Source organism: Lygodium microphyllum, chromosome 2 (assembly GCF_053477565.2).
Source record: "Lygodium microphyllum isolate KBCC chromosome 2, Lygodium_microphyllum_v1.1.10, whole genome shotgun sequence".
In the NCBI taxonomy this organism is placed as follows: Eukaryota; Viridiplantae; Streptophyta; class Polypodiopsida; order Schizaeales; family Lygodiaceae; genus Lygodium; species Lygodium microphyllum.
Window position 1 is genome coordinate 122,245,646 of NC_141136.1, and position 23,400 is coordinate 122,269,045.

The window sequence follows — 23,400 nt, forward strand, 5'->3', positions numbered from 1 at the left end:
ATCTAGTTGACAACAAATTGACTTCTTAATGCTTCTTTATTGATTCGATTTAATTAGGCTTTCTTCCGATTGTAATTTTTATTTTCTTCAGATTAACCCAAAAAAAAAAAAAAAAAAGATAAATACGGAGTGCCTCTTAGCTGAACGTGTAATCATTGGTACATACACCTGTATTTCCCACAATTTTGTTCGTCATATGAAACATTGGCATCAGCTAGCTCTGCGAGCCCACCATCTCAAGAAACCACATAACGTAAATGTTTCTAGATTGATTTCTTTGCATGCTCTATTTGCTTTGATGACTCCGTAACTTTTCCTTACCTTTACAGCTCGCCAACTGCGTAGCAAACATCTCTTGCCTGACTGCAAGACAAGACAACTTGCAGTCTCATGACATACAATCACAAATTTCCTGAAAACTCTTCATTTGCTGTGTTAAGCATCTGCCTGAGATGTCCTATCTCAGCTACAGATGCTTTAGATTCTGCAAATACTTCCTCCAAGAAGGAACATCGTCCCTCTGTTTCTATTGAGCTATAAGCCTCAAAAATGTCTTCTATTTTTTGAGCTTGCACATCACACTTAAGCAGCTTGACAAGGAAGTCCTGCAAATCATCCAGATGAGAAAGTTCGAAGGATATTAAATGCTATATGCGCTTGTACAAAACAATGGTTGAGAAAGAACCTGAAATTGTCGTCGCCGCATCAGTCCAAGAATAAGATTCCTTGTGAAGGATTTCTTTCCTGCAGCTGTTTCAGGGTTGGCATCTTTTTGGAAAATGTAATTGGCAATATGAAAAATAGCCAAAGTGAAGGACACTGAATTGTGCAACATAGCTCCATCAAGAGCCCCGCTAGTCCACGAAGATGCAAACATTTTCAAAGCTTCCATATTCTCCTACAAAAACCAGTCAAATTTCACTCCCCCAGCCATCAAAAGACTTGACTCTTGTAGTTGGCATAAAAACACTGCCATAAATTCAGAGAGGCAGTTTTGAGTTAGAGCTAGTCTTAACAGTGTGCATACCTCATAAGGATAAAGGTACGCAGAAAAGGGACCACAGCATCGCTCCAGGGGTGGCAACAAACCTAGCACATGCTCAGTTTCTAGAACCTTCCACACCCTCATTCGAAGAGCTTCTGGCACATCCCTTCTCAGATAAAAGGCAATTTGTCGACCAAATACAATGTCGCCAAATGAAACAGCAGCAAATTGGTTGCTTAGTCTTTCTATGAAGCTTGGATACCTTTCATCCACCATACTGACAAAGTCCAGACAAGACTGATTACTTTCAGTTCCTTTGACTGTGGATACCTCTGCAGAGCTCAACAGCGAGTGACAACCATAGAGTTCCTGCAGACCTCCAATCATGAACCTGACTTCCTTTTCAAGGAAAATGTCATCACTTAGCAGGAAAACGTTTGATAAAGCGTGCAATTTAATAGCAGGATTGACACAGAATATCAAATCTGGACACTCTTCTGTTAATGCTTCTAATCCACACAAGAACAATAGGCCATGCCTAACAACTTCTAGCTGGTCAGAGCTGCAAGACATTGCCTTTAATGAGCTCACATCCATAATGCCAGTTCTCTCATGCAAATCATACAAATCTTCAGTGTTGCCTGTTTTCATTGGCTTCAAATCCCCAGTATATAAGAGGGGACTCAACCACCAATGCAAAGGAAGAGGCAACCTCTGTCCTGCCCATTCCCCTGCAAGGATGTCTCCATACCTTGTAGACTTCATCTCAGTATCTTCATCTACAGTAGGTAATGTACCTATTTGTCCTCGTTTTTTACCTTCCTTAACCTGCTTGGAACCTGTTGGCTTGATGCTGTTGGAGGTTGATTTGACTTTCTTTTGCAGCCACAGACTCTGCAGATGGCAAAGTAAGCTCTGGCCTATCTCCTTTACTTTTGAATGAAGATTGCTTAACCAGCTATCACTGATCTGCTGATAATCTTCTGCTCCTACTTTGTGCAGCCACTGCCTTAGAAACCTGTCCATGTGATCTACATATCGAGATAATGTGTTCTCCTCAAATAATATACTTGAACAGACTTCCAACAGAAGATCCGCATTTGCAGGTCCAACTAAAGCAGTAGCACTCATACATACCTTAATGTTCCATAAAGCAGGACTAGTCCCATTCCCATCCAAATAAGCATAATTCTTATCCGGTATAATCAAGGCTTTGACATTTCTAGAAATTCTATCATATGAAAAGGATATTGTTAGTAATTTGGTCAATATTGCTACTTCTGTTTGAGCTGTCAGGACTTGTTCGGACCAATAACCGCCACCCAGACAGCCCCAGCCAATTCCAACACCAGGTGCAGGACCACCTCGTCCAGAAGCATCAACTATTTGCAAATTACGTGATCGAAAAATTACAGTGTTTCCAACAGAGCTAAGTAATCTCATAAGTTCTCTTTGTCCTGCCCTGAGAAGACCATCTTCAAGTATCTCTGCTTCTGCTGATTGTTCTATTTGCTCATCACCACCAGTCATTCTATGCACTCTGGACATCGTCAACAGATTGTCTAATTCTTTCAAAAGGCGCACAAGGCCATGAAGACAATTTGTAACTTCGAGCATGACTTCACCATGTATACTTTCTTCCAATGAGAGAAAACATCCCACAAAACTCTTCGAAGGAGACACTGAATCAGCCTCTGCACTTCTAATAAAGCCAAGAAGTCCACTCTTTACTATTTGCAAACCCAGCTTTGGAACAAATGTTGGCAACCATATAAGTCCAAACTCTTGACTTTGATTTATTTTCCCATCTTGAATCCTTTCACATACTGTTGAAAGAAAGTGCAAAACAGAAGCTAATACTCTTAAAACATGGCTACCGCCATAGTCTCCCACAGCAGGCTCTTTCAATCTCTGTACACAAGCTTGGATCACTTCAGATGAAAGCCAACCTAACGATGTCTCTACTGCTGGGATTGCATATTTCCAAGACCAATTCCGCTCATCTTGCTCTGGCAATTCTGATAAAGAAGTTTTCATCTGTCTTTGGTCCTCTGGTTGATTTGCTGTGTGTAGAACTGGAAGGGTCCTAGCAAGTGTCTCTAGCAAAAGAAACGATGATTCTGTCAAGTTCAGATTCTCATTGTTCTTTCTTGAAAAGGGTTGTGCAGCAGGAGAGATCCAAAACAGGAGAGCAGGGTAGAGATCATAGAAGAATGAAATTCCAAGTTGATAATGAATGCATGTTCTCCAGAATCGCAGTGACTCAACTAATCCCATCCATAAGCATGGCTGTACTTGGTAAGCTGGCTCTTGTTGGCTTAAAGCCAGCCCTTGTTGCAAAAGCCCAAATTGTGAAGCTTGAACTAAACCCATTTCAAAGAAATGAAGACAGTTTTCTTTCTTTGCTAGAGCTAAAACCTGTGATTTTAGAGTATGTCAGTGTTAAGCAAACAGCTTGTTTACATTGCAAGCATGAAATATTAAGTATTCTGACCTGCAAAAGTCGGATGGCTTTTGGCAGTGATTGCCAAACATTGAAACCCATGTTTTGGTTCACACTAAAACACTTCAAAATCGTATCCAGGAGCCTTGGACAACTCATTACAGAATCTGCGCCAGTCGGTGAATGCCTAGCTAAAGCTATGAGAATATTCAACAAAGCCTCCTCAGCTGCAGCAAGTTGTTCCACCTGCACTGCATTACAATTTATTGCCTGATTTTAGTACAGGTAAAATTCAGTTCTGTGACCTTCATTGCTTACCAAGGCTCAACTACCTGCCTGGAAAGGAACTCCTCTTTAGGCTGCCCAAACAATAAAACGAGAAAAATTGGACCTAGTTTATAATGAAGTTCTCCAAATTTCTGTTCTGAAAAGGGCTTCATCATTTTTCTTTTTTGGTTTTCATTTTCAATTAGTGTAAGTCATAATACTTCGAAAAATATCATTGCTCTATGTCTCCAAAGTTGCGATTTCAAGTGCAGTGCATTCAATGGTTTCATACTAATCTTGTGTCAAAAAAGATACTTCTGCTTGTTTCCGGTATTCATCTATAAATCATACATGCATCAGCAATTCCTTTCTATATTGTCATCACAGTTGCATGCAGCATAAGAGCTTCAGAAACAGCGCAATGGAACTCATTTTGGCTCCAGCAGAAACCTTTTTGCTGGGGAAATGCGAACCGGGGATTCTATGTTGGTGTTCAGTGTATGTAAACATACAAATTACAACCCTAATTTCACATAAGATGCTTGAACTTCCAAGCATAATACCTCTCACGACATATAATCTCAGACAGCAAGAGTCAACAGCTACTGCAGACTCCATAGTTACTCAAAAGACTGCATGCATTGTCTCTCACTATGGTTGGCTGCAATAATAACAATCAAAAGACAGAGGAGAAATGCATGCAACAAATAGATGTTGAAGGGTGGAGATGCAGTCACAGACTCATGAAACACACAGGCAAAATCAGAAACATGCGCCCAGTAGATTTCGAGTCCTCCCCCTCCCATTCTCCTCATCAAACAACCATACCCCAACTCCCAAAAAGCAGTCTAGACTCTAGAAAAACATTTCTGGAAGGCATCAACTCTTCATCGATACTGCGCTATCAATGTGTTACAAATGCCATTTGAGCATCTTCACATGATATAAATATGTCAATGTGCTTTTGTCTTTTACAAATGTAAAAACATCCCCAAATATATATTGATGCGTCATAGCAGCTGGTACAATATCTTCTCTCCAAGCACCCTGGGCAAAGGAATAATCCACTCCATGGGCCCAATCAGACATATTCATTTTAGCCATGGGGGATGCATCTGCCCAAGAAATAGATGGAAGCAAGGGAAAAGAACAACTAGAGCATTCATCTACAAGCACATATGGCAAGCTATAATAGAGATGAGTCTACGATCTTGGTTCTTGGCTTTTTTATCTTGGTTTTCGTCTTTATACAATTTCAAGCTACTACCGCTTGTTGAGCTAAGAGATGCATTCCATGCTGATTAGCCTCTCCACAGCCCCAAAACAGGCTGGCTTAATGAAAAACACAAAATTAGTACGCGGTTCAAGAGAGTTTGAATGGTCCCCCAAAACCCTAATCTTTTGGGGCACCCTTCAACATTCATAAAAAGATAGGCTGCCTACCATTCAGCCTCACTCCTTCTGTGCAGGTTCTCACCCTTGTGTGCAAATTCCAGCCATCAGCCTTCATCCACATGGTGGTCCAGCCTTCGCAATTGCTGCCACTCCTTCCACAGCTCCTCTAGTGACTGGTGCCTTCTTTCACAGTTGTCACTCATTGTCTAGCACCCTCCCTCCGGCTGCGTTTGGTCCCATCAACCATCAACCATCGCCAGCGATCAAATTGCCTCCTACTACTAGTGTTTGATCCTCATCAACCAAGCAACAGTTGGCAGTGCCCTTCCTCAACATCATGCAACCTTTTGGAGCTTGCATTTGACCCTCCTGTCTGAAAGCAACAGCTGGTTGTGTTCTTCCTCCTCTAGGCGGCCCTTCTATTGCTGCTTTTGCAGCTTTCTAATGCCGCCCACATCATTAGGCATCATCTCTATTGTCGTCCGTGCCTTCTAACTCCCTAGTGATCAATGCTTGGTGTTTTTTCCACCTTCCAACACTCCGACTAGATCACAGCACTTGGGATCCGTCTCCGGTGGATGTCACTCTCCGACACTCTATTGCTCTATGCTCGGGGCATTCCGTACACTCTTACATTCATTTACAGCATTCATTCACTTCAAAGTTTCTTCTCTCTATGTTGGTCTTCGTGTTTGATTTTTGAGTTTCTGTTTATGTTTTGCATTTTGCATTTAGGGTTTGAGTTTTGCTTGTCTGAGTTTTGCTTGTCTCTATCTAAGTCTTTGTGTTTCAATCTTGGTCGTACATGCTGTGTTTCCTCAGTGCAAGCCCTAGCATATCTTCACATGATATCAGAGCCGGTACTCTTCTAAAGAGTATCTTGCGGTGATTGTGAAGGCTAGTCTTTGTGCGAGACTCACACACGACTCCATTTTAACTCATAATATCTCAAGCACCTTCTTCTTCGGATCCTATGATGTCATATCAAGCTTCTCCATCATTGGAGGCTCTAAGAAGGTATTATGGTCTCAAGAAGAAGGTAGACACACCTTCACCTTTACCATCTTCTTCTTCTCGTTTTGATCATCTTACAAATGAAGAGTTTGAGGAGTATTTACGCATCACGTACAATCAAGTTTACATCACGTGCAAGATATCACAATGAAGAAGAGCTGATGGAAGAAGATGAAGCTGAAGAATGTATACTTGCTGAATTTCATTCCATGGTTGCTGAAAGTACATTTTCAGTTGCTGCATATACAAACCCAAAGCTGAATCTTGCAGGTGAAGCTGATCTTTTTAATGGTATAGCATTAAGTACAATAAGAATAGGAAAAGGTACTGCTGTAAATCAGCATACAACAACAAAGATCAAAGATTTATCTATGAAAGAAGGGTGGTCAACTAGAAGCCAACATGCTCATTGCATTGCTCAAGTTCTAGTTCATTGCCTTGAAGAAGATTGGCTGAAGATCACGGCCAATATTTGAGCACAATGAAGAAGAAAGAGACATGTGATATGACCACTTTTAACACCCTCTCTCAAAGTACAAGTGAACAAGCAAAAAACAAAAACACCCATGATGCACCATGGATACAGCATACACTCCACTAGTTACGTCTCGCTAAGAAAGTACCCTAAAGAAGTTCAAACCCCAAAATCCCACTTTGAAAGCATTAGCTTTCAACATACATTTGGCCTGAAGTGAGCGTTGCGCAGTGACGATGCAATGTCCTGCGATGAAAATGCCAAGTAGAGAGTAAAACATGAGCAAGAGTAGAGAGTCTGAGTCAGAGAGAGATGCACGATGTTCTTGGATACAATTTTTTTTGTGTGTATACCTCTTTAGGTTTTAGATAGATATATATGAAAGTACAAATGTGCTAAGGGTGTTCACACCCATGCACATATAAAAGGCATGACGGCCCTTTATTCCCAACAACCTCCCACCTAAAGGCAATGTGCCTTAAGAGGAGAAAAGAATCAGCTAAGTCTAGATATGTACAAAGCTAAAATACATATACCTATCCAACTTCCATCATCTGTCGGCAATGAGCAAACCGCTCCGCTGGAAGACCCCTCGTGAGAAGATCTGCAGGATTATCATCTGTATGTACTTTGACAAGCTCAATGCTCTTGTTGTTAGGTACATCTCTAATGAAGTGATACTTCATCTATATGTGCTTCGTCTTTGCATGAAAGATGGGATTCCATGCTAGCATGATAGCACTCTGACTATCACAATGGAGAACAGGCAACTTTGTAATGCCATTCTCTCCCACCAGACGTGAAAGCCATAAAACCTCCTTCCATGCCTTAGTGGCAGCCACATACTCTGCCTCTGTAATAGATAATGCTACACACTTTTGTAGCCAAGAGATCCAAAAGACTGCTCCTCCTATAAAGGTAAACACGTACCCAATAGTGGACTTTCTACAGTCCACATGACCAACATAGTTTGCATCCGTAAAGTCAACAGCAGATGCCTTCTGCTTTCCAAAGTAGATGCATAAATCCTTTGTGCCTTTGAGATATCTCATAATACCTTTCACTGCTTCCCAATGCTTTTTACCAAGGTTTGCCATGTATTTGCTAACCACTCCCACTGCAAAGGCAATGTCAGGACGTGTAGCAACCATAACATATATCAAACTGCCAACAGCTGAAGCATATGGTATCTTGGCCATTTCAGACTTCTCATCATCAGATGTAGAGCTATCCTCTGCACTAAGTTTTACATATGGAGGCAATGGAACCCCAATTGTTTTCTCCCCCTCCATATTGAAACGCTGCAAAACTTTAGAGATATACTCTTGCTGAGATAGATAGAGTAAGCCTTTCGATCTATCTCTAAGTATTCGCATACCAAGAATGTGATTTGCATCACCAAGATCCTTCATGTCAAAGCTGCCATGAAGACTTTGCTTCAGTGAATCCAAGGCATGAGTATCCCTGCCAACAATCAGCATGTCATCTACATACAAAACCAAGATAATTAGGCTGCCATCTGCTGCCTTCTTGGTGTACAAGCAATGATCCACTTGACTTCTATAAAAGCCTTAGAACTGCATGAATGTATCAAACTTATGATACCAATCTCTTGGTGCTTGTTTCAGCCCATACAAACTCCTTTTGAATTTGCATACCATCTTCTCTTTCCCTTTTGCCACAAACCCTTCAGGCTGCTGCATATATATATCTTCATGCAAATCACCATGTAAGAATGCAGTCTTTACATCCATTTGTATGAGCTCCATATCTTCAACTGCAACTAAGCCCAAAATGATTCCTAATGTAGTCATCTTGAATACAGGAGATAAGATCTCATCAAAGTCAACTTCATGTTCCTGCTTGTACCCCTTTCCAACCAATCTTGCTTTATACTTTGGCGATAAACCAGAAGTAACCTTCATCTTGTGAACCCATTTGCATGGAAGGGTTTTCTACCCTTTAGACAATTGCACCAATTCCCAAGTGATTCCATCTCTGACAACATGGCTTTATACCATTTCTTGTTGTCATGTCTGTCCATTGCTTCCTTGAAGCAAGACGGTTCACCGCAGTCTGTCAACATGGCATAATCAGCCACATTGTTTGCATCAAGAACGAATATATCAAGTTATCTAGTAGCCCTAGACGATCTCCTAACCCAATGATCATTGTTCGATGGTTATTGAGCCTGCAAATTTCCATTTTCAGCTTGTTTTCCTAGCATTTCAGCCTGCAAATCAACATTAACAGCTTGCTTTCCTGGCTGTTCCTGCACATCCAGTGGCTTATCATTATGGGCAATGGCTGGCTGATTATTTCCAGCATTATTTTTTACATTTGCAGGTTCATTTACAACAAGTATTTGTACTGTGCAATCGGCACATTTTGCTGTCCAAAATGTATTTCTTCCCGAAATACAACCCTACGGACCTCCTCAATCTTTTCGGGCTCTTTATGCATGCGATCTTCTCAAAAGATAACATCATTGCTGCGTACTATTTTCCTTTTCTTGGGATCCCATAATCTATACCCCATTTTACCCTAGTCACTATATCATAGGAAAATGCATTTACAGGACTTTGGCTCAAGTTTGATGTATTCTTCTTTACGAATGTGCACAAAAGCCTCGCAACCAAACACTTTCAAGTGAGCATATGAAGGTGGCTTGACCGACCACACTTCCTGAGGGATTCCCCCCTTCCCCCCAAAGACCTGTTCGGTGACCAATTAATCAAGTGAACAGCTGTCATAATAGCCTTTGCCCAAAAGCCAGGGGGTAATGCAACATGAGACAGCATAGTACGGATTTTATCATGTATGGTCCGATTCATACACTTTGCAACTCCATTTTGGGGTGGATTATGAGAGGCAGTGAGCTCTCTCTTTATCCCTTTGCTGTCACAAAATGCCTGAAAGGCATTGGACACATATTCCCACTTAAGTGTCTTATCACTCTGATTTTCAACCAATGCCAAGAATTTTTTACACTTGTCGAGCACTTCGTCCTTGCTATGAATAGGGTAAACCCATACCTTCCGTGTAGCATCATCGACAAAGGTAACAAAGTATTTTTTTTCCCCCTAAAGATAACCCTGGCATCTAACATACATTGGAATGTACTAACTCTAGAGGGAAAGATTTGAACGAAAGAGACTTCTTATGAGACGTCTGTGCATGTTACCATAAACATAATGATCACAATGCTCAAAATCAGCATAACAAAGACAAGGCAAGTAACCCAAACGAGAAAACACTTTCATTCCAATTTGACTCAAGTGTCCCAACCGGCCATGCCACAAAGAAACACTTGGTTGCTCGGTCACAACAACAACATGGTTACGTACACTAGATACATGGAGAGGATACAAGGTATCACTTTTACAACCTCTGGCAATCACTCTAGATCCCTTACAAATCTTCCATTTCCGATCATCAAAGGTGGTATGAAATCCATCGTTATCTAGCTGCCATGTGCTAATCAAGCTCTTCTTGAGCTGAGGTACATGCCGTACATGCTGAAGTGTGAAGACAGAACCACGTTGAAACTGCAACTGCAAATTGTCAATACCTGTAGTATCACATGCATAGTTGTCCCCAAGATGGACAACCAATAAAACCCCTTGTATAGTCAAAAAACCACTCACGATGAGAGGTGACATGAAAGGAAGCACCTGAATCTAGAATCCAAGTGTGCATGTCATCATCCGTATCTGCAAGCAAAGCATGTGTACTAAAGTGTAAAGAGACAAAGAGTAAGTCATTCCCACTGTCACTGTCATGATTGACTACATTAACCTCTTCAATTTTGACACTGCTCTTCTTAGCCTGACTCTCTTTCTTCTCTTCCTTGCTATTATCTGTTTTCTTGCCCTTTCCTTTCTCTTTCTTCCATTTGTAGCAGTCATATTTAAAGTGACCCTTCTTGCCACAATGATGGGATTCAACATCCTTACCACGTGATTTATTGCGTCCCTTGCTATCAGATTTGCCTTTCTGTTGTGATCTGCCCCTAGTATGCAAATCACCAAAAGACTTACTGGATGCATTGTTCTGCCGATTCATTTCTTTCATGAGTAGAGCACTCTCTACATTAGCATAAAAAGCATCGCACTAGAATTGCTCATAGCAGTCTTGAATGTATCCCAACTCTCTCACAGAGTGCAAAGCAAGAACTAGCCTTAAATTCTTCATCAATCTTGAACTTCAAGGCAATCAACTGGCTGAAACTGGAGTTAAACTCACGCAAGTGAGTAGACATTGCTATACCCTCTTTCATACGCAAATCCATTAGCTTTTTCAGCCAGTAAACTTTGCTTGCGGCACTCTTCTGGGCATACAGTTCTTCCAGTCGAGTCCAAATAGCATAGGCAAAATCCAAACCTTCAATGTTAAACAGCAAGGAATCAAAAATCGATAGCTCGATGGTTGAGCGTGCAAGCTCATTTAACTCATCCCAGTCTTCATATTCCATATCTACGGGCTTTGCCCCTTGCTCTTAAACGGCCTTGCTTGCTTCTTTTGCAACTGGATATTATATCACTGTTTTTGCCAGACTGCAAAGTTATGTGCTCCTTCAAGCTTCTTAATGTGCATGAGATGACTGTTGTCACTGCTGCCAGCCATGATTTTCAGCCCAAATGTGACCAAAAAATTCAGCAAATGCAGGCCCAAACTATCACACAAGTGACCAAGGTATAGACAAGTACCAACCAGCAATAAATAACCACGTAAAAGCAGAAATTTCAAATCTGCAAATAAATTTTCAGAAGCACTAAGCCTTGTGCTATAGCACTCCACGACTGATTACAGCTGTTACAAGGACAAATACATCACATTACATGAGAAGTCCCAAATTTTAGTTGCAATTTCTGTTGTACATGCACCCACAGGCACAAAATTTGACACGCACGGTCAAAAGCCCCAAAATTTTTGTGCTCAAAGCATCAACCATGCATTTGCACTGTCTCTAACAAGCATAGAATAGGCCATTTTTGCCAAAATAGAGCAATTTCAAGAAAATTCCCAAAATAGAGCAATTTCAAGAAAATTCCAAGTGCTAGATGTCCAAATTGCATGGAATTAAACCTGCATGTACATAAAATAACCAAATGGCGCACAAATTTCGCCCAAACAGCAAAAGCCCCAAATTACACGGGATCCAATGTGCATCAATGTCAAGAAATTGGGTAAATTTCAGCCCAATTCTTGCATGTACATGAAAAGCCCCAAATGTTGGAGGTAAAATGTCACAAATTCCTGTAATTTCTGAGACAAATATCACTGTTGTGTCTTGCTCACATCAAATCTGGACAAATCCCCAAATTTTTGGCACAAATCTGCCCAAAATTCTGAACTACGCTTACATGCACAAACGCATGTGAGTGAGCAAAGGGCTTGCTTGCAGGGAACCTTTGAAAAATTTAATTTCTTTTGCAAAAGAAAAGTAACGAATCTGCCCTGTTTACAGCCACCAGCCCATCGCCTGCTCATGTGACCTGCTCATGACCTGAAAAATGACGTTTTGACCTGCGCCCAAACTGCATGACCTGCGCATGACTGCGTCTGACCAAGAAATGACGATTTTGACCTGCATGCAACCTGGAACTATCACATGCCTGTCCAGTGAAAGAACAATGACGAGCTGACCTGAGCCGACTCCGAGAAGCGCGAGCACCTTAGCCACAGCTCTGATATCAATTTGAATTGAGCGATGCGCAGTGGCGATGCAATATCCTACGCTGAAAATGTCAAGTAGAGAGCAAAACGTGACCAAGAGTAGAAAGTGAGAGTCAGAGAGAGAGATGCACGATGTTCTTGCGTACAATTTTTTTTGTGTGTATACCTCTTTAGGTTTTAGATAGATACATATGAAAGTACAAATGTGCTAAGGGTGTATTCACACCCGTACACAGATAAAAGGCACGATGGCCCTTTATTCCCAACATGGCCATCTCCATGAGTGACCAATTTTTCCTTTTTGCAACCCCATTCTGCTCTAGAGTATATGCAATAGTATACTGATGTGCAATGCCTTTTTGCTTCAAAAAATTATTCAACAAAGAAGACAAGTATTCCCCCCATCGGTCCAAACACAGAGTCTTAATCTTACACCCAGATTGACTTTCCACAAGTGCAGTAAAAGCCAAAAATGCATCATACACTTTTGACTTTTTCACCAATGAATAGACCCAACAAAAGCGAGTAAAGTCATCAATGAAGGTGATGAAATAATAACATCCACCCAATGACTTTGTCTACATAGGTCCACATACATCCGAATGCACCATCTCCAACCTGGCCGTTGCCTTAAAAGTAGCATCACAAGGAAAAGAGAACCAATGCATTTTTCCCAATTCCCAAAATGCATCCCTCGCAAATATGCTCAGGAGGTCTCTCCAAGAGAGGTAAACTATCTAACATCTAGTACGCTGCATAAGCATCAAACTGCCATAGTCAACGTGCCCCATGCGAGCATGCCATAACTCTGTGTGACATTAATTATTTGTGACCTTAACGTGACATTAAATGTCACTTTTAATGTCACATTAATGTCCTTAATGTCACACTCTGTCTGTAACATAGCAAGAGTAATAGTAGATGCCAAATAGATTAACTGATCAATCAAACGAGTATCTAACTCATAGAGTCCATGAAATAATGTGCCACTAAGTACCAAAGTCAAGAATTCTTTATCTCTGACCATGCATTTGTCATCATCAAATGTGACTTGCATTCCACATTTTGCTAAGAAAGAAATGGATAACAAATTCTTCTTTATCCCTAGTACATATAATGCAACTTGCAAACGGAGAGTAGAGCCATCAATGGCTTTCAAGGCAATCTCTCCAACACTTCTAATAGGATAAGATGCATGATGGCACATGGCACAAATTTTCCAACAAGAGCTACAACAAGAGAGGTAAACAAAACCCTAATGTGCTTAGAGGCATCACTTTCAAAGAGCCAAGTGCTAGCATTCTCTGTAGAGCTAAATGCTCTATCTTCCCAAGAATAATCATAACTGCAAGTGTAAAAACAGTAGTCACGGTCAACAACAAATGATGCGGACTCTGTAGCAATAGTAGGAGAGGGTGCATCGGAAACAGACATCCCACACTCCTTGTTCTCCTTGGCAATACGTTTCTTGCATTTTGTGATATACTGACCTTGCTTTTTACAATAATGGCACTTGCCCTTCTTGGCTTGTGTGCCCTCCTGCTTCTTGTTGTTTTGAGAAGTGTGTAAACTTTCAGAACTCTACGCAATATTCCTAGACTGATTGCCCTTGCCCTTCTGTCTTGCCATAAAAGCCTATTCTGAGGCTACAACATCCACCCCATTGTTCTTCCTTGTTTGCTCTTCTTCTAGCAATAAACCAACAAACTGAAAAAGGTAAGTGCCTGTGGAGAAATTCTCATTGTGAGATTCAATGCCAAGTGAAAAGTCAAATAAGAAGGTGGCAAGAAATTCAAAGTAGTAGAGATCATATGTGCATCAGAATAATACTCATATGCATTCATCAACTACTCGTGCAAGTCTTGAATTTTGTTAAGATGATCATGTATACATCACCTTCATCCATCTTCACATTTTCAAGCTCGTTTTTCAAGAAAAAAATGTGTATCTCCTTTTTTCCATCAAACATTTGCTCAAGTGTAAGCCATGCTACTCATGAAGAAATAGCAGACCGCATATGCAAGATTATGGAGCGCTGAGCTGTCAATGCAATAAGTGACAATGAATGGGCATCCTGAGTTCTGTGCAGCTATTCTTTGGAAGTGGCTAAGCTAGAGCTAGCCTCTGACCATGTCCTCCTTGTAGAGGAGTTGCATGATCCACAACTCTAGGATGGACTTCTTCACCACTAACATACTCCCAAAGATTTTTAGCAACGAGCACATTCTTCATCATGAAGGACCACAAAGAATAGTTACTGCCATCCAATCTATCCTCTTTAGATAAGTGAATATATCACTTTGTCCTTGATTGGCCATGATAAGTCTCACTCTTCCAAAAGGCACAAGAGCAATAACCAAAGCTGTAATAACCTGGAAATCTGCAAATTTCCAGAAATTACAGTAAGCACCAACCTGTAATTAATGAAATTGTGTCACACTTGATCACTGTTGTCCCAATGTACTGAAATTTCCACAGATTTCAGCAAATAGCACACTGTCCAATGCATGTACAGTGCTCAGCAGTACAAAAAATGCAAAAGCCCCAAAATTTAATTGCCCAAAGTGCAAAATTTCAGTCAACTTCAGACTAAATTTTCAGTACATGTACCAATGTTTGCCAAACATGCAAAAGCCCCAAATTTTCTAACCCGAATTCCAAGAAATTTCTGCGATTTGTGCCCAATTTTCCCTGAATTTGAGTTTAATCGTTGGTTGTCATCTCCAATGTTTGGCATGCTGAAATCTTCAAGGGGATGTCCGAAAAGTCCAAAGTTGATAAGAGACCAGCAATGAAGATGATCGAGCCTTTGAGCACTTGTGGATCAGTTGTGTCATGATAAACTGCTGGAAATCCAGCCATTTGTAACTAATTCAGAGCATTCCCCGTATTCTAAATGAATACCAAAAGGGGCACCAATCATTGGGCCAGCAAGTTTCACCTCTGGTGCAGGAGCACTCTAGCTTCTAGCTGTGTGTGGTTTTCAATAGCTCAATATACTATTTTTCTGAATTAAGTGTTTACTTAGCCCATGCCATCCCAACGTGCAAATGAGATGGACTACAGCCATAGACTTGATTGTGTGCTGATCATATGAGATACCCCACAAATGAGCCCCTTAAACCTCTTTTTAGACTCCTTAACCGGCCTAGCCTCAAGCCACATCCACACCTATAACAAGAGGGTCTCAGATGCAGCTCTCGAGGAGTTCTACACTGACCAAATACATAGAAGGATCTCAAACATATATGACATATGCAATACTATCATTAAAGGGGCTCACATTCCCCTTTCTGCAGATTCATCACACGTTAGCCATGGCAGCCTTTTCTGAGACACAAGGGAAATCAAACTCCATGCAAGGCCGTGCTGCACAATAGGAGTGTTGTACCAAGCAAGCACAACTCTACAAACAGGTGATGGCATGCCAATCAATTGATCTAATAGCAGAGTTTTTATGTTTATGTGAGTTTTTTTTTTTTTTTTAACAGCGAAGTTTCTTGTATGCATTGGCAAAGGGTCAATATTCTCTTCAATAAACAGCAACTCCATCTATTATCCAGCTCTTTTAAACTTGGCAGAAAGTCCATGAAGAGATCATTGAAAGACTGGGCTGTACATCAACACATGTACTTTTGGCAAATGCTGTTAATCTATTTTACATTACATATTGATTTGTGAGAAATGAGTGTTGAGACTTTTAACACTGACTGTATGGCAGAATTGCCCCTCAATTTACGAACAAGTGAAACTGAAATGCATATGGTACAGCCTATCATGTGATTATATGCTGCATAGGACAAATCTTAAGGATGATGATAGAGATGGAATAATTCTCAAACCATGGGAACTAGCATACGGGCTTGCCACAAAAGACAAAGGCCTCAAAGTCTTTATATAGACAGAAATTTTCCATGACACAAAATCTTGCATGTGCCTATCCTAGCAATCAAATCTGACTGTTCTCCGAGTCCAACCCATTGAGATGTTTAATGCAAAACACTTGGCGAGGGTTTTTCTCTCAAGCTGAATTGTCAACTCCATAAAGCAAAGATGATCAACATTTAGATTTAAAATTTTGGCCTTCTTTTGTTAAAATTACCAAATCTTCACTTCTATCTAGCAACAAATGACAAGAATAACTTGCCTCTAATATATATCGAATCCTGGGAAGTACACCCATGCGAATAAGACCAGCTGCAACATCTTGGTTTGCAATTGATGCATCATCTTTAACAGTCCCATCACCCTCTGTATTTTGAGAGTCATTGTTAGAGGAGAAAGGAAACATGTCAGATGACTTTACGTTGTATTTCCAGCGGCCCCCACCAACCAAACCTTCATCCTGAAATGAGGGCTTCCTAAATATGGGGGCAGTAAAAAGTTGTGCATCATTTGTCCATAGCAACTGCAAACAAAAGAATGTTCAAGCATCAAATATGTGTGAAAGGCCCTTTTCATCAATTTCAAAAGCATGAAAGTTTAATAAGTAAAAGGTGGTGTCAATGAGAGGGGACCTCACACAAATTGAAATATTTCTCATTTAGAAAGCAACTCAATAGGGATTCAAGCGCCCTGGCACATGTAGCTACAACAGTGGCATGTGAATCATCCAATGCTATCCTGCACAACAACCGTATAGAAAAATTTTCAGGATGTTCAGTAAAGTAACTAGAAAATGCTTGTCGAAAGTAAAACGTGTGGGATAATGTTCTCGGACATAACACAAAGTCACAACGTTTGCATATAGCTTGTAACTTTTCCATGTTGTTTCATGAAGCTTCATTGGCTCTGTTATAGAATACTCCTAAGCCAAAGTATAATGGCTTGGCACAAGCACAGAACAAAAGCAATGCGGATAGACAGCAAAACAGCCAGTTGATTGACACACCTCCCGATTAACATAAGAGGAGATCTACACTGTTGCTCACAATACAGTTTCACCATTGTGACAAGCTAAAATGGCATTGTACAAATTTGCATACCATACCAACTTAATAGCCTACTTGGTGCGAGAAGATGTATCCTTTACAGATTATAAAAATTGTAACAGAGAACTCATCTGAAACAAAGCATTAATCAAAGTCTATGGACCCTTTCTGTAACTTCACAGGGATTCACCACACGTAATTCACTCTCTCAATCACATTAAGTCAACTTTGACAACCATCTTAAAGGAAAAGATCTGGACAGTGGAGAAATAAAAGACAGCCAAGAAGGCTCACCATAGAAAAGATTCAGATCATCTAATACAAGATACAAAGCCATTGCCTGACAATCTCAACCTATGCAAACCATGAAAAGAAAAACGTTGAAAAATAGATCTTCCTCTGAGAAAGGTCTACATCCACAGCTCATCCTCAACCAAAGTTCAATTCTTCTACAGAGACACCACAGATAACAGAATATACAGTTAAAATCTAGGAAACTGCTTAATATATGAAAACAAAGCCAACAAAACAAATGCAAATAATAACTCCACTGCACTCAAATGGCAAGAGATCAGGATATTATTTTGTCCTGTATACATAAGAAACTACAGAGATATGATATGGAGGTAGTGGCAGATGTCTTACATGCCCCTGAGAAGAAAAAAAGGCTGAGAATAAGATGCCCAAGCAAAAAGCAAGCACGGGAAGCTCTCTAGATGACACAAAACGCCCAGCCTCGGGTGGATCTGTGTGGTGCCTCTTGCTCCTTTATTGTAAGCACTTTCACATTCCTGCTTTTGTCTTTGTACCTCTCAGTTTCCTTTGTTGTTTGTGTCTTAGCTTTTTATTTTCAGTTTTCCTTTTCATTTCATATTTATCCCTGGACAAAAGTTTTGTGCCTAAACGAGCCTCTAATAATGTCACATCAAAAAACAGGTTACAAGGTTAAAGAACATTGAGCAAACAATGAGAATTGAGTGAGTAAAAGGCTGCAATCTGCATAGAAAAAACATACTAATATAGACCTTGGAGGAGAGTAGCCTACAAGATGATGATGATGATGATGATGATGATGGAGGAGGTGAGCAGTGATAGAGAGAGAGAGAGAGAGAGAGAGAGAGAGAGAGAGAGAGGCACCACTGGCTTCTGCACGAAGAACAGAGGCAAAACAGGAAATAGGGAATCTGGATTCTGGTCGCACCACATGAAGAAGGGGGTATATATATGGAGGGCCCACAATAGCATTTCAGACGTGCCATTTCTGTATATGAACTAGCTGCACTGTTTCAGGCTTCAGCCTACCTGAAAGACCATTTCAGGATACTACGCTACATAGTGTACTTTGTGACAATTTTCTCATTCCTGACCCCCTTTTCCTATTTCCTGTTCCTGGTTGCTGTCACACGTACACCTCTATATGCAAGTGTGAACCCTCAACAATTATCCCACGTGCACGTATGCACGTCATCTGTGTATCTATCAGAATCCACACAACACATGCATTGGTGTGAATAAGAAGCTGAAAACATCGATATCAATGCCAAGTTGAAAACATAGAGTAGCACCTATAATTCTATTGTGATGGTACTCACTCTTAACTGTATGTGTGTTAATAAAGGAGCAGTCCAAAATCACTACAATTCCTTAGGTGTTAAAAATATCGATTGACCTCCAAAAGCTTTATTTTAGCATAAATCTGAAGTTAACAAAATATATAACTACCAATACAGGACACAAAGTTGTCACAAGTTGTTTTTCTTTGTTGATCTTAATGTTCCACATCCATATGGCTCATAACAAGATTTCTCTTCTTTCACTAGTGTCTGCTACTAATGTAGACACTTTGCAACACTCGAACTCTTCAAAAGAAGTGAACAAGATATAAATTGACCATGAAGCAACCTCCTGAAATGGTCATTGCACCTCTCTGTAAAGATAGAGATTCAAAGGAATGTATATACAAGTTGGAAAGGGAAAGGGTAAGGATCCTAATGAGCTGTTGTTTGAGAGCCCTACATTGTCTCAATGAGGGATATTGGATGCCTTGTCCAGTTGTGTTAATTTTTTCCCACTTTGATCCAATTCTGTCTAATTTTGGACAATGTCCTTTTTGCCCATCCACTTCACATCCACCTACCTACCTTAGGACAGCTTGTCCACTACCATTTAGGTTCCCATCCTTCCACTCATCTTCACTCCCAGCAACCCCACTGCAGGGCACATTACACAAGTGAGGGCTACACCATTGTATCATCCTTTTTCATGATTTTGTTAATTTTTCATTGGCTTCTGCTCTTCACTGTCCCTTTATTCTGCTCGCATTTTCCTGCTTTCCACTCATATTCTAACATGGTATGGTCGTCATAGCATATATAAGCAGAATTGCTGCATTGCAGCGTGAAATTACCATTGCATGGCTCCCTATTGAGACACTAAATTTGGGGTTTAAGTCGAACCATCATTAAGTCTCTTTAAACCAGCACCAAAAGCACATTAATGCCCTGTTAATATTACCAAATGACTTATTTCTGGCAGTAGGTCAAGTGCACCCCAAATCCTCTATAAATAGAAAACTATGTGAATTCATCCCATCCCCCATTCCATTATTCCAGCCAGCTATCATCAGCCTTCTCCACACCCACTATTATCTATAACCCTCTCCCTGTAGACACCTCAGCTTGTGGTGCTTCTGAGAGTGCTGCCTCAGCTATCCATGAAGTCCTACAGCCTAGAAATTGATTTGGGGAGCTTCCATCACATCTTTAGCATCAGACACCTGTTGCCAGCTACCTACAGCCGGTTGCCATCCAAGTGCCGTTTCCATCCCCAGATCTGCTATATTTTCACATCAGACAAGCCATGCAGCATCCATATGGCATTTTGCAGTCTGTCCCCCATCCAAACAGCTGTGTTTGCTACTGCTTGCAGCCGCCCAGCTTCCCTTAACACTCCTCCAGCTGTCGCCTACAGCTCCAGCCCTTGCATTTGCTGTCAGAGGTCATCTACAATCAGCTGCCATTTGTGCTTTCCACCCAAGTAGACCATCTTGCTGCCTCCCAATCTCCTACAGCTGTAGCAGTCAGCTGATGTCATCTTCAACTCAACCAGATCTGCAATTTCAGCAATCTGGGCTAAGATCCTGCTGCCACCTTCACTTAGACATCATTAGAGACAGCCTGCTATGCTTTGAGACCCTTTCAAAGTACAACACATTTCAGAGCTTTCATCAGTCTATCCGACTCATCTTCCAGCTCACCTCTTCCATAGTCGACCCAAGCCAGAGGTTTGAGGCCCATTGTATCCACCCTAGAATACAGTTTGATTCATAAGTTCCTTCATTCATCACTCTTAAGTTCTCTTTACCTTGAGTCTACCATTCACTATGTTTGTCGTACACTTTTGAGTTCTCTATCTCTGTTCAAGCATTTCTTTACATGGCATTAGAGCTAGATACACTTAGAGATATTTCAGCCTTGGATCTCAAAGCTTGACATTAAAGAGAAGTAAGAACACAAAAGAGAACAATGTCTCAACCATCTTCACCAATGAATTCACCCACTCGGCCTATTTCTTCAATGCCCTTGATGATTGATCTCAAAGCTTGACATTAAAGAAAAGTAAGAACGCAAAAGAGAATAATGTCTCAACCATCTTCAACAAAGAAGTCACCCGCACGGCCTATTTCTTCACACCAACACCTACTTCCATCATGAAGACCCTAAGGGAGTAACAAAACACTTCTCAATGGCAAAGATCTTCTGACATCATTCCATGTATTCCATCAAGAGATTTTTACCTACTCAGCAGGGATGAATATTTTGAAGTCTCAAAGAGGAGAGGCGCGAGAGAGAATCAAGGATTGCCAATTGGGCATACTTCCATGCACATGTAGCACTAATGCTATCCATTCTGCATACCATCCAAATGATCCCATCTACAACCCCATGGGAATGCACAACACCTTGAGTATGACAATGATGAGGATCCAAAACTCTAAGCCCAAGGAGGACACACCGACATGGGATACATATCCTTCTTCAATTCAAGCCCATCAAAATTGGTGAAAAATAAACAAGTTCACTTTTCTAATCCTTTGTTTAGAGAATCGATATACACTGACCCCTCTATCCGTAGGGTATAGTCTTAACTTTGGTCCCCTTAAATGGCATTGATCGGGGTCTAAAGCTCAAGGTGGTTTCAAACATTTAGTACGATACGTTTAATACGAGCATATGTGCGGTTTAGTACGTACACAAAAATTTTAAGAATAAAATACATTGTTTTGTACATTCATTTAAAAAATACATATAAAAGTATATATAAAACCAACCTACACACACATAAACTGTGCAACTTAAAAATAAATCATAGAAAGCACAAAGTTTCCATGAATTTGAGTTTGGACAACAATTACAAGGCCATATAAGAGTTGAAACTTGAAACTAGAATCCGATAAACTGTAACATATTTAATTGAGTGAGAGAAAAAGATACAAAATGGCATTTGCCATGGCACATGCTATAGCCTATCACTCAATGCTCATAAAAAGACTCTAAATGACAATACAAAATGGCTCATCACTCATGAGGGCTCATTGTCAAGCCCAAATACATCAGAAGGTGGAGAGTCGCCCTCACTAGAAGAGGCCTTAGATAACTCACCAAAGTCCCCATCACTGATGGCGTTCCTATCATCATCATACTCATGCTCTCTAACCAAAGCATCCTCTACAACAACTATATGTGCAGTAGAGAAACTCCTCGAGCCAAGCCTGATGTAGGTCCTAATGGCTAGTGCAATGATGGTCCTAGCGATCACAACTCGAGCAACCAACAGGTGTGTGAGATTCAACGATCAATGTCCTCGAGCTCCATGTAGAGATCCCTGAAGATGGCCTCTTGCTCCTCATTTCGCTCTTTGTTGATGCTCTTCAGAGTGGCCCTACTCAACTTCAACTCATTAGCATTCACCTAATTGGAGCGAAATCATAAGTTAACTATTGCAACTTGTATATGAAGTTTCAAATTTAAATGTGGAAGGTATTCAACAATTAACTTTTTTAACTAAGAGTTTACATGTCTAGCCATAGGCATCTCATGCATAGTCCGTAGCATATGTAAGTTAGAGCAACAATAAATTAGTCGTTCTAATTGCCGTGTGCTTGGATCTTAGTATGTATTAGAGTATGCTGACCGTTTTCCCTCACAAGCATCAACCGAGCAATCCTAAACTGGACAAAAAATTAAAATGATCTTCAATGTTCAAAGTTCAAGCTTCACATAGCAATCAAGATTCAAAGATCACAAACTCTTAAGGTTCTAGCCTCTAGGTGAGAACTTACAAGTTTTAAATGCAAATTTCAAACTTCAAAAGTTCAACTCACTTGTGCAAGAAGTCTAAGGGCAATTTTTTAGACAGTGGGTACTTGATATCCAAAAGATTTCCACCGAAATAGAGGCTTAACCAAAGACCACCATAACATATACATGTAGCTGCTATGTCCTTTAGGAGTCTCTTCTAGCATAGAGCGCTAGCAAAAGCAGTTCCTCCTTGATCACTATAATTGATGATTTCTTATAGGAATGCTATGTCCTAGTCCTCATCCAATGCCTTTAGAAGATAGGCATCTCTATTGGCTACCAACTCCTAATCCATGAAAAGAGATAGAGATTTGTAGGCAGGATGTAAAAGGGCAACAAGACCATGGATGGGTTGTCTCATCCACTTCCATCTTTTCTCGACCAAGTAAAGGATGTCATCACGCCTTGGCGTGGTATTCAATATATCGATACTACATTTTTTTAAAACATTATCCTTTTGAGTTTAAAAGTTAAACTTGACATCAAGTTCTCTATACACCTTTATCTCCTCGATGGCCTCTCTCATAAAGTATATGAGAAGCCCCAAGGTGGCAACCTTCGTGTCACTCATGCGTAACACTCTATACAAGGGGGTGATCACTATCACCAATGCATGTACATCGTGTCAAAATGCCTCTTCCAAGGAAAGCTTATAAATAGCTTTTCTCTCTTCTACACTCCAGAGTGGCTCCTCCTACAACCATGCCTTAAAACTCCCCTAAGACCATGGGTTGCTGAATTTTATTTTGCACGTCATATAGTTTCTCTAAAATCAACCACATGGTGGCAAAACGCAACTTGGAGGGCTTCTTTAGCTCCACATCACTATAGACATGAAAGATAGCCAAGAC

At 40.6% G+C, this 23,400-nt stretch overlaps 1 protein-coding gene and 1 long non-coding RNA gene across 2 annotated transcripts in view; one reads left to right on the forward strand and one right to left on the reverse strand.

Annotated features, from left to right (window-relative positions):
- The window catches only part of LOC148040260 (uncharacterized), a 35,706-nt gene extending 19,644 nt beyond the window's left edge, over positions 1 to 16,062 (forward strand). The window contains exons 2-3 of the long non-coding RNA XR_015694495.1: positions 15,558 to 15,674; positions 15,750 to 16,062. This is a non-coding gene — a long non-coding RNA (uncharacterized LOC148040260). The remainder of the gene's footprint in view (positions 1 to 15,557; positions 15,675 to 15,749) is intronic.
- Positions 142 to 23,400, reverse strand: part of IYO (RPAP1-like, carboxy-terminal protein) — a 95,123-nt gene continuing 71,864 nt past the window's right edge. Inside the window, exons 5-10 of the mRNA XM_087698023.1 lie at positions 16,776 to 16,881; positions 16,406 to 16,666; positions 3,480 to 3,674; positions 1,028 to 3,403; positions 686 to 898; positions 142 to 605 (exon numbers count right to left, since the gene is read on the reverse strand). Coding sequence (XP_087554149.1) covers positions 402 to 605; positions 686 to 898; positions 1,028 to 3,403; positions 3,480 to 3,674; positions 16,406 to 16,666; positions 16,776 to 16,881 — 3,355 coding nt within the window. The 3' untranslated portion in view covers positions 142 to 401. The remainder of the gene's footprint in view (positions 606 to 685; positions 899 to 1,027; positions 3,404 to 3,479; positions 3,675 to 16,405; positions 16,667 to 16,775; positions 16,882 to 23,400) is intronic.